A 12,123-nucleotide genomic window follows, 5' to 3' on the forward strand; every position below is an offset into this window, starting at 1 on the left:
ACAGGAAAACATATTTTTTAAATATAAAAATAACTTAAAACTGTGTACATGAATGTAATTAGTTCTACCTTTGTGAATATACGACAACAGCTCAACTAATGAAAGAGTGTCATATCAATTACTGCGGGGATGCGGGTACCTGTTTCCGGTGATTACTTCCGGTAACGAGTTCGACAGTTAGGGTGACATTAACATTTGTCTGTTTTGCACTCTTTAGGCCATTGACTTGGCACCATGAGTATTTCAAGCACCGGAGGAGACCCTGTCATTCTAGCCACGGCGGGTTATGACCATACTATCCGATTCTGGCAGGCATACAGTGGCATTTGTAACCGTACTGTACAGCACCCAGATTCAGTATCCTGTCAAAAATAAGAATTTAATTTAACTCCACGATTAGAATCAAGTTAACAGGAAAATGGGCATAATTTATTTATATCAAAATATAAAGAGCATTGGTCATGTATTTCTGAGTGTGTTCAATATGCTAACTGTGATGTTTACACATTTGTAAAGTATCGTATGGATTGGATACCAGAAAGTACCTCAGGTTCGTTTCTCTATACAGAAAAGTACCTTTACCACATTCAAAACACAGAATGGTACCCAAAGAGAAGTGTGTTATCCATTGCAAAGTGCACTCATTTTGTTCTTTGTCAGAATGGGCATAAAAGGATAAAAGGCTTTTTTTCTGATTTCAGATCAAAACAATAATACTGTTGTATTTGTACTGTGTTACAAGAAAGCCTGTTCAGTAATGTGTGTGCGATACTGTTATGTATTGCTCATAATGCTACGCACAGCATTATGCATCATGTATACAGATTTAGATGAGCCATAACTACACCATGATCTTTTTATTTTGATTTAAACATATTTTATTCATTAAAGGGGCACTGATGCGGAGCGAATAATGTTTCTCGCCAACAGTCTAATTACGAAACCAAACCGCAAATTGGTCAGCGCCCGCTCCTTCGACCGTGACGGACAAAGGAACTGGGCTCCTGTCCGTATTAGCAGAATTTCTTCACCTAAACAGTCAGGAGGCCGGATGCCCATCATATGCCATTATTTAAAAATATCCATGGTATTCCTTGTCTGATCGTAACCAAATATCCCAGCAGTGTAGTTCTTTTCGGATGCTTGGATGGTATAGTTACTGATCCAATTTGGTCCTATTTCTGTGTTTTTAACCTCGATATTTAATCATGGTACATGAAAATATGATGTCTACAGGCACGTAGCAAGCCATAAGCCATTTGTTTCAGTACGGAAGATTGCAAAGCTTTATATTTAGGTAGTTTTGAGTGTTGGTTCAGCTGTGATAGCAAATATCATACGTAAATTTTGGTAGCTATGGTAGCTACAATGGTTTATTATTTATGATAGTAAAAACACACAGTTGATTTATTTGAATTCGTAAACAAAAAACGATGACTGCCTTTGGTAGAGAAATCTGAAAATTTTCTTGCGTAAAAAACCCCTTATTTCACCTATTTACCCAAGTACACAGCAAATGCCTGTGTGTATTCCTTATGTAACGAAATTCCGCTGGTATCCTCAAAACATATTCGGGCCATAAGTGTTTTCAGGCTGCATGCGACACAGAGATTACATCTTCCTTGCTGTAACTCGCATTTGATGGTGTAAACCTACACGTGTTATTTGTCATCATTCTCTGGATGGTCAATTAATTAATTTATAACAGGTATAATTAGTAGTAACACCACTTCGGTTACTCAACAAAGGTTCCCATTTGGCATTTCTCCTGTCTGGAGTAAATACTCAACATTATAAATTAAGGTCTGTGATGGCAAATGTATTGTATGTTATGTAATATGTGCATGTAAGTGATGCAAGAGGTTTTATCAGCTGAGTTACAAAAACAAACATCGATCAAAGGATTAACCGATAACACACTGACCGATTAATTACTTTTATCTTTTAGCGGATTTGTCAAAAGGCAGTGTGTGGAGATGACTACACCCTGTCGTAAAGTAGTGCAAAAACAACATCCTCCCTTCAAAGAATTAACCACCCTTGCGTTGATTGATTGATTGCTCATTATTGGTTAACTAAATTACTTAGAATAGTGGACATCATACAATTAGTTGCCAGGTGTGCTACCTTGGGAGACCAATGAGAGGTTTATCTAGTTTTTCACCAGTGTGAAAGACGTGAAACGATGTGTTACTTTTTCGCAAATGAGACAGTTGTACGACACGCGACACAGAGTAGGATTATTTACCAGCTGCAGATGAATGGAATACGATTTTTTTACGTGGATATTGATGGATACATTCCTGAACAAGGTAGTAGCCTGACATTGTTGCTATAAAATTAGTCTGTTTTACATTCATTATTTGCATTTTGTTTTAATTTATTTGTTGTAGCATTCAGACAGAAAACACACACTAGATCGCGTATGTGTGTGAAATAGGATCCACATTGGCAATCTATACAATGTATAAATGTTGCTGTTATGTTAGGAATTTACTATGAGTATAAGCAAATCGTGTGTCTTTTATTAATTTTCAGAATCATACAAATATGACAATAAACTAATTAGGGTTATGAGACAAAATATAGAGATGTACATTGGCTTCGTTATTTTTCCGTCCTAATAATTTTTTACCATTTCAACCACTGACAGATGATTAACCTTCAAAATGTTTCATTTGTTTTCATAATACATTTGTAATGAAGTAAAAATGACTTCACCTAAGCTGATCTGTCTATAATTAAACTATCAATTGTGCTTACGGACTGCGCAGCAGAGGTCACAAACCAGTCACGAATTCTGGGATATCATCTGGGTACTCACGGGAGAAAAACAATAACAAAAGTTTACACCAGTCCACGGAAATTGCTCCGCATCAGTGCCCCTTTAAGAAAAGAATTGGGCACAAGTTATCCAACTTAGAAAAGCCCTTTCCCGAACCATGAACTAGTGACCTGTGAAGGTCCCAGGGTAGAATAGGTCTTCAGCAACCCATGCTTGCCTTAAAAGGTGCTTGTCGTAAGAGGCGACAAACATGATCGGGTGGTCAGACTCGCTGACTTGGTTGACACGTGTCATCGGTTCCTAATTGCGCAGATCAGTGTTCATGCTGTTGATCACAGGATTATCTGGTCCAGACTCAATTATTTACAGACGGCCACCATATGGCTGGAATATTGCTGAGTGCGGCGTAAAACTAAACTCACTCACTCCATGAACTAGTCTCAGTTTCAGGTTAAGGCAAGACTGCAGCTTGCAAGCCACAATTCAGAGTATTTAAAAGGCTCTAGTATGTCTCACATTCTTTACTACATGATAGGTATCTCTGTCTCTTGTTTCCCTTTTATGGTGTTGCTGTTAGTTATGTTGAATTGTATGTGTTTTACCTTAAATCATTATCAGCAAGTAAATGCATTGGAAATTACACCAGACAAGCAACTGATTGCAGCTGCAGGTAGGTTTTCACCTTCACCAATGTTTGGTATATCACCCTGCTGATACATGATGACACATAACGAACTTGACAGAAATAGAAGTGTATGTTCCAGATCATTTATTAGCATGATCTTTTTCAATTTTCCTTTGTATATGTTTAATTTATCTTATGTATACCTATAAGCAATGGATACCTGACGAGTGGTATTCAAGACCATATACGTTATATATCACTCTGATGAGTGTAAACTGAACGGCTCCCATTGTTGCAAGCTATTAGAGTTGTGACGATATGCCCACGTTATGATACGATACATATCACAATATTTTGTCCTTGTATACAGAAAAAAAATGGTACTGGAAATAATGTGCTGTTATGTTATCATTTCAGGGAAGGTATTCTTCTCCCAAGAAAAATAAAACACGTCATCATTAAAGACATTTTATTAAAAATGTTCAGCATGTGTCAGTAAAGTGGTGTTTTCCCCCAAAAATGGAACAGCAGGGATCAACATTGGCACAACAGGCTTTTTTGCACAGATAACAAAATAAAGTTGTGAAAATTGTCTCAGTCGGAGCATGTCCATGGCAATATTTTCCACGAAAATCTAAATAGAAGGGGAGACTGCTAAGTATGTATCGTGTTGAATCGATACACAACAATCGTATCGATGTATCGTATCGTGCAGCTCTTGAATCGCGATAACTTGCGTATCGATTAATCGTCACAACTCTACAAGCTATGATACACAATTGCTGTTATGTTGTTGATGACAGAGTACAAAACCATTAAGCTACTCATTCATGTTTCAAAACTATCACTTTGTGTCAGGTGTATTTAACTGATAAGTACTTGAATGTTGATTTTGAATATGTGTATGAAATATGACAAGACAGCATGAAAATGTTCTTGTGCATGTGCCTTGTATGGAAACAGTGTACTACTGTTGGTGTGTATGTCTCTTATAGGGTACCAGCATATTCGGATGTATGACCTCAACTCCACAAACCCCAGTGCTGTAATAAATTATGATGGAATATCCAAGAATGTATCAGCAGTTGGTTTTCATGAAGAAGGGAAATGGATGTACACAGGAGGCGAGGACTGCACTGCCAGAATTTGGGATCTTAGGTGACTGATTTACAGTGATAGTGTTCATGTCCAGAGTTATCCGACACATACAGAATAAATATAGAGCACTGTCTGTGTAAGAAGTCTAAAGTGTTGTGTTTGCAGTTTCCTTACCTGGAACTTGATATAATTTATCATCAGACTGTTTTTTACACCCAATTTATTCAAAGTGAAAAAGATCAAAACATCATGATAATGTCTAAAAAGTCATGCACTGTGGCCATGGTAGCAGTGTCATGATTGGTGAACAAAGTTATTTGGTAAATCTTGTTGAAATCTGTTTCCTCAGGTCAAGGAATCTACAGTGTCAGAGAATATTCCAAGTAAATGCTCCAGTGAACTGTGTTTGTCTCCATCCGAATCAGGTTTGTGCTGTCACTTCATTCCCCTTTACACCAATACTACTTAACATTCACAAGTTTCAGTTATGTTTAACAGAAAGATAAAAATCCGCTCAGAAAAGTCTGTGTAACCATGTTGATTTCTTGCTACAACATACTATTTGCTAACGTTTCTGAGCATATTTCAAAGGTTTCACTATGAGATTTCATGTTTTGACTCTAACATTGTCTAATTTTTGTTTCAGGGCGAGTTGTTTGTTGGCGACCAAGCAGGCTCTATTCACATCTGGGACCTTAAGACCGACAATAATGAACATTTTGTGCGTAATATGTGAGGCTGGAAATTTACTTAAAATATTGAGAATTGCAAAATGCGTATTTTGACCACATCCTTAAGTCTTTTGAGATATGGATGAAAATCTGTTTTTGTGTTCTGTCCATTGAGAATCATGCCTTTCTAATCAATGTTGTATTGTTTAGATACCCGAACCAGATGCAGCCATTCAGTCAATAAGTATTGACCCAATGGGAACAATGATGGCAGCAGTGAATAACAAGGTGAAAATATGCTTAGAACTCAAAATAGTTCAACACATTTCCTTTTTCGTCCACAACATTTTATCATGCTTTGAATTAACATTGTATTTGCCCTCTCTAATTTTGATTTCATTTGACCCTTATGAAGAATCGGGTTAGAACTGGTCTTCAGCAGTTTGTACTTGTTGTAATGGGCAGTGATGTACTCAGGTGGGCTGACTCACTGACTTAATTGATATGAGTCATCTTAAACCAGTTGCAAAGATCAATGCTTTATGATGTCTGTCGCTGGATTGTCAGGTTCAGATTTTTATTTTAGAGATTTAGGCAATTTTACACATTTTGAGTTCACAACATGAGATTTTCCTCACTAAACAAAATGTGAATATCTCTGGCATTTGAAATTTAGAAATATATAAATTACACATAAGTCAATATTTGCATCAATTCTGATTTTGCTCCAAACAATGTGAATAGTTGCTACTCCCTGCTCTTGCACTGTACATTTTCCTGCTTCCTGCTCAGGGAAATTGTTACATCTGGACACTAACTGGAGGAAAGAGGGAGGAGCCAACACAACTTCACCCCAAAACAAAGTTCCTGGCTCACAACAGATATGTTCTCAAGTGTCTGTTTAGTCCTGATTCAACGTAAGTACCAGCCTCTTCATCATGCTTACAGAATGTGCAGTGTTCGTCATGGTCTTTGTAAATAATGTCTCCTTAGCCAAAGACATCTGTACAGTTTTGGTTTAGCATAGTCATCACACATTATATTCCACACCACATAAACATCAGCAATATTGGATCTGTAGTTTGGGCATGTGACTGTTACGTGTAAATTAACTGTTGTAAATACATTCAGAAAATTTTAACATTAGTCGAATTGACAGGATGTTGGGGATTTCTCGGACTACTGTTCTGTAGTGTTGACATATATCACCTGACTGGAAGTGTTGCAGAAATAACCATGTGTATATTTAGAGGTCAATGCAGTCAACTACCTATGTGTGTATGTGTCCATTACAAGGGTGGAATTTGTCTTTTATGGTGAGGAAGGCTGGGGTGGGGAAAGTAAGGAGGGAGAGTGTCCTTGTGCTTGTAGAAATAGAAACTCTCAGAAGTACATGCATATAACAGATGATAATTAGCCAGTATTACCATGGCACCTTTCAGACTAAAATAACCAATTCCAGGATGATAATGAATACAGAGATTAGAACAAATATGGTACTTGTTGGTCGATGCCTGCTGCCCAGCATTATTGGGTTTAAGAAGGACCGGTGAGCTCAGAGTCAGTATAGTGTGTCTGAGTAGGGCATTCATCCTTAACTGCAGTTTGGTATCTCACTGAGCTAGCACTATAATATCAGCTTAATTCTGGGCTAGTTCAAGCAACCACACATACATGCATGTACATTGTCATATGAGTGAAATATTCTCAAGTGCAACATTGAAAGCTGTTTCACCTCACCCCACCGAAACAAAGAGGAGCTGTCTGACACAGAGTGGTGTGGGTCAACCTGACTAAATTCAGACAGTATATATGTCTGTAGCAGATCATGTGCAGCTGTAATAAACATAATAAATATAACAGGTCATCTGACCAAATTTTAAGGTAAGACAAGCTGTGTCCTGATGTGTGGTTGTGATGTAAATGACCTGAATGTTTCTGGTCACAGATTGTTGGCTACAACTTCAGCAGATCAAAAGTGCAGGATATGGCGAACAGCAGACCTGACCCAGCTGACGGAGTTGAAGGACAGCCAGCAGAGATGGGTGTGGGACTGTGCCTTCAGTGGAGACTCTCAGTACATTATCACAGGTACCAGGGACTTTCTGTTAGTCCTGTGGGGATTCTGGGACATTGTATCTTTGTTGATACAAGGCAGAGGAGTTTGACTGTATGTCATTGTTCCATTGCAGATTTTGTATTCCATTGTTCCATTGCCCCTGAAAAAGATTTCCCTGAGGAGCATTTCCTCCTAATCCTTGGACTTCATGACTTATATGCACCTCCCAGTCCCATTCCTTCTCCAAAATTGATTTTTCATTTATATGACTTTATCTACCCATATATAAATGCCCAGACATTTAAATAAATTCTGTGTGGTATATATTCATTTTCAATATGGGCGATGTAGTAATCCAGTGGCTTAGGTCCAGGTTCAATTCCCCACACGAGAACAATGTGGGAAACCCATTTCTTGAGTCCCACATTGTGATATTGTTGGAATAGACAATAGACAATAGGACCCTACAACTCAGATGCGACTTCAAAATTTTGCAATTTGGGTGTTTTCACGTTGCAACTGTGTTGCATGCTACACATTGTCACAACTAGTTGCACCATGAGAACACAGCTGAAAGTGAGGTTGAAGACACATTCACATAAATCGTAAGATATGTGCCTACACACTTATTTATTTTTTTTTAAAATTGATGTTTTAAATTGTTAAACATTGTGCTTCAGCATCTTCTGACCAGATGGCCCGTCTATGGAGTGTTGATTCAGGGGAGGTGAAGAGAGAATACAGCGGACATCAGAAGAGTGTTGTATGTCTAGCATTCCGGGATGAGGTGGTCACATGACCACCTCACAGATGTTACAGAACTGTGATACCAGTGTGAAAGGACTGTGTGAAATATTGTATGTGTGATGGCAGTTGGTGCAAAGAGATGTCACATTTATTGAGACAAGCATAGCAATCATGGAGAGAGAATGAATACTGTTGTTGAAGAGACTTTAGTTGATGACTATTAGAAGCAGGGAGCAGATACTGCCTCCCTTAATGAACTGTGTGTTGTGATCATCGACAATTTATACAATGACTCAGGAAGCCTTCTGTTTACTTACTCTGTAGGTTAATCATTTAGGAGTATCCTTTCTTAAAAAGAAAATCAGTATTTAAGTAAATGGTGTAAAATAAATTGAAAAAAGTGTAAACCTGTTGGCATTACTGAAAACAGAAAAGGTTAGCATGTTTACTGCTCTTAACATAAGATGATGTGACAGTTTTTAATATTTTTACTCCTTTAATCAGCTGAAAGCCACTGGTTGCATTGATAAACAAGGCACGTTCTGTTTTCTGCTAGAATGGGATAGCCTAGTGGTTAAAGTGTTCGCTTGTCACACAGCGAAGACCTGGGTTTTACTCCCCACATAAATATAATGTCTGAAGCCCATTTCTGTTGTTGTCCGTCATGACATTGCTGGAGTATTGCTAAAAGTGGTGTATAACTAAACTCACTCACTCATGCTGGTGACTGAACAAGTCCCACATCTATAACCCTCTGGTGCCTAACAGGCAGCTTGGGTTATCTGGGGTAATAATTATCAGATTCTGACAAACCACCACGAGCAATCACTTGTTTAAAGACTGTGCACTATAGAAGACAGACTTATTATTATTACTGAGGGAAGGAAGTAAGGGATCACATGAAAACACACGTTTGTGTATATTTTTCCACGGTTTCATCATAAGCTTGGTGGCTTGTGAAGAAACCTGGAACAAAGAAGGTGTGTTTTCATGTGATCCTATATTTTTTCCCTCAGTATATAATTATTATAGGATATTTATATAACCTTAAATGTTTTTAATAAGAAATTACCTTTTGATTTGAAAATCAGAATGTTTGACAATGCTGATGAATGAATTGAATACTCTTTTATCATTCTATTGTTGAGATTTTGGAAGCTTGTTGTGTTATTATACCACAATGTGAGCTTTATGTTAAATTGTCCAACCAACTCACTGTGGTAGTACTAGAACTATGCATAAATGGTCCTCATATCTCATGGGCATGACTGACTGTTTGGAGTCTTGTGTGAATCATTCCATGTGGATGTTTTAGGGGGTCACGCAGCAGCAACAGCAGCTACTCAACTGTGTTTGGTTGATTCTGAATCATTGGCACTGGTTGCTACAGAGATGCAGGGGAATGGATGTTACACATGTGGCTTGACAGAAAAATGCCCCAGAAAGTTGCTCAGCAACTAATTGTAGCAATATGTTTATTGTTATGGACATGGCTGGGATGGATTTTGTTTCGTCATTTTCTGTGAAAGGATAAGTTTTCCTCAACACATTTATCCACCAAATCAGGTATCATCAGGTATGTTCATCGACCATCTTGTGTTTATGTGATACCAGTTTTACATAGGACAAACTGTTTTTAAGTCCTCCCAGTCATGCATGTCACAGCAATTTCTCATGACTGTCTCTTTGTAAAGCTCACAAGCATTTAACAGTAAAACAAATATATCCTATTCTGACACAGTGGGGGATGTAACTCTGCACAGCATTATGTTACATGTAATGTTTATCTTCTGTAATGTGTTGACAGCAGCAGATATCAGTCACAAGTAAATGCTTTTAGCACAGACTAGATTCACTATTGCTATTTGTAGGTAAAACAAAACATGAGCAATAGTCTTATGTCAGAATAGATGTCCTTTTAAGAATGCATTCATTCTCTGAAAATATTTGGTGGTTCCTCGTAGCTTGGACAGTGATTTCTCAAGAATATCCGATTACCCAGGCAACTTGCGGAAAAATATAATTTAAATCAAAACTGCATCTTTTTGGTATTTGTTCAATACTAATTCAATATATGAACAAAACATTGAGAAGGTTCACCTGGTGTTATCAGTGAAATGTTGGTCTCTCCTGTCAAGTCTTAACAATAGATATATGAACACAAACTGAGAACTTTTGATAGCAATTTGAGTAGTTTTGCTGACAATCATTGTAGACTGTGGGCTGGGTATTTGCAGAAGATATGTATCTGTTTCATGTTGTGGTCCACTGGCTGCCTTGCATGTATCCTCACGATATGTAATGAGACCTGAGACCAAGTGTGTGGGGCTGCACTTTGTTGGGTCTCTCATTGTTAATGTTGACACTTGTTGCTCATGTGTTCTGTTTATGTGACTGCTACCCCTGTTGATAAATGGTGCCAAGTTTGAAATAAATCAGTTCAAATATTAGTATTTCTTGTTACTGTCTTGACTTTGTTGTGTGTAATTTGTAAGTCAGTCAGTCAATCAATGCCCATGCTGTTGATCACTGGATTGTTTGGTCCAGACTTGATTATTAAATCCAGCTGCCACATAACTGGAATATTGCTGAGTGTGGCATAAAACTAAATTCACTCAGTCACTCCACATCAGATAAAGATAATGTGCATATGGATTAAGTTAATATCCTTACTCTTATCATACATTCTTGCTGATACTTTTGGGGAAATCTCAAGGCATAGATCTAAATATGAAACAGACCAGGAGGTTTTGCTGATCTGTTCCATTTTAAATATATCACTCGAAGGGTATTTACTCTACTTGTATGATATCTGGGAATTGATAGTTGAGGGTTGCCATAAAAGTTCTGAAACTTACTTTGAAGGATGCACAATACACCCTTGACTGTTTGCATGAATTAATAGAAATGTTTGCTCCATGAACTTAAACTAGGCGTTGTGGAAGCCTAGTGGTTGAAGCATTTGCTCATCACCTGAGGACCCAGGGTCTATTCTCCACGTTGGTGCAATGCATGAAGCCCATTTCTTGTGTTCCAAACCATGATATTGCTGAAACATTGCTAAAAGTGCGTAAAACTAAACTCACTCACTCCATTTGAACTTAAAACAACGCATTTCAGCAGACAAAATGATGAGGTACTGATGAAATATCACCAACATTATTAAAAGCCATCAAGTGAGTGAGTGAGTGAGTTTAGTTTTACCCAACATTCAGCAATATTCCAGCTATATGGCGGCGGTCTGTAAATAATCGAGTCTGGACCAGACAATCCAGTGATCAACAACATGAGCATCGATCTGCGCAACTGGGAACCGATGACATGCGTCAACCAAGTCAGCGAGCCTGACCACCCGATCCCGTTAGTCGTCTCTTACGACAAGCAGAGTCGCCTTTTATGGCAAATGCCATCAAGTAACTTTAGCCATCAATGCAGACAAGGCGTCAACTTAAATTATGCTTTAGCTTCCTTTGCCAATGTCAAGAGGTAGTGAGGGCTTCGAGGGCTTCCCACATCAGGGAGGCCTTCAACCAACCATTGTTGAAATGCATGCACCGTATGATTATGGTGGACGGCTCACCTAGCATGGCTAGTGCCGCTGTCAGCATCTTTTATGATAGTGTTGCAAAGTCAGTGGTTTCAGAACGATGGGGTTCCAAGGCTTCTGACGTCGAGAATATCCCGAATCATGTTAGGCTATTTGTAAGTAGAGATGAGTCTTGAGTTCACAGCTATCAGCTGTCAACGTAATAACAGTGAAAGAAGTGGAAACATGTCTTTGTTTCAAGGTGATTAGTATGTCCGTTTATGGTCAATGCTATGCTTATCTGTTTATGCTCTTTCGCATTTAGAATATCAAGGTTAAACATGGTGAGAAACGCAATAATATTATGTTGTTCTAGCAGGCTTGCATTTCTGGTGGAGTCTGTTGCTATGGTGACTCTAACTGAAGGCTGTGGCTTGAACTCAGGTTATGATACATGTTCAGACTTGGCACCGCTATATTTCAAATCTTTTCAAATTTGACAAAAAAAACTGTGCGACGAACGTGACATGTTTACTGTGGATATTAGGCAATGCATCATCGTTGGTCGAAAGGAGATTGTGGAAGAGTATGCTTTGAAAAATATGACAAACT

At 38.2% G+C, this 12,123-nt stretch overlaps 1 protein-coding gene across 1 annotated transcript; it reads left to right on the plus strand.

Annotated features, from left to right (window-relative positions):
• Positions 1-76: 76 nt before the first annotated feature.
• LOC137284291 (target of rapamycin complex subunit lst8-like) lies at positions 77-10,435 on the plus strand. The gene is made up of 9 exons (XM_067816047.1): positions 77-357; positions 3,404-3,455; positions 4,406-4,568; positions 4,858-4,933; positions 5,155-5,229; positions 5,390-5,467; positions 5,972-6,096; positions 7,128-7,270; positions 7,919-10,435. The coding sequence occupies exons 1-9, from the start codon at positions 235-237 to the stop codon at positions 8,035-8,037; spliced, it is 954 nt and encodes a 317-aa protein (XP_067672148.1). The 5' UTR covers positions 77-234; the 3' UTR covers positions 8,038-10,435.
• The last annotated feature ends 1,688 nt before the right edge of the window (positions 10,436-12,123 follow it).

This window comes from Haliotis asinina, chromosome 5 (assembly GCF_037392515.1).
Source record: "Haliotis asinina isolate JCU_RB_2024 chromosome 5, JCU_Hal_asi_v2, whole genome shotgun sequence".
Lineage (NCBI taxonomy): Eukaryota > Metazoa > Mollusca > Gastropoda > Lepetellida > Haliotidae > Haliotis > Haliotis asinina.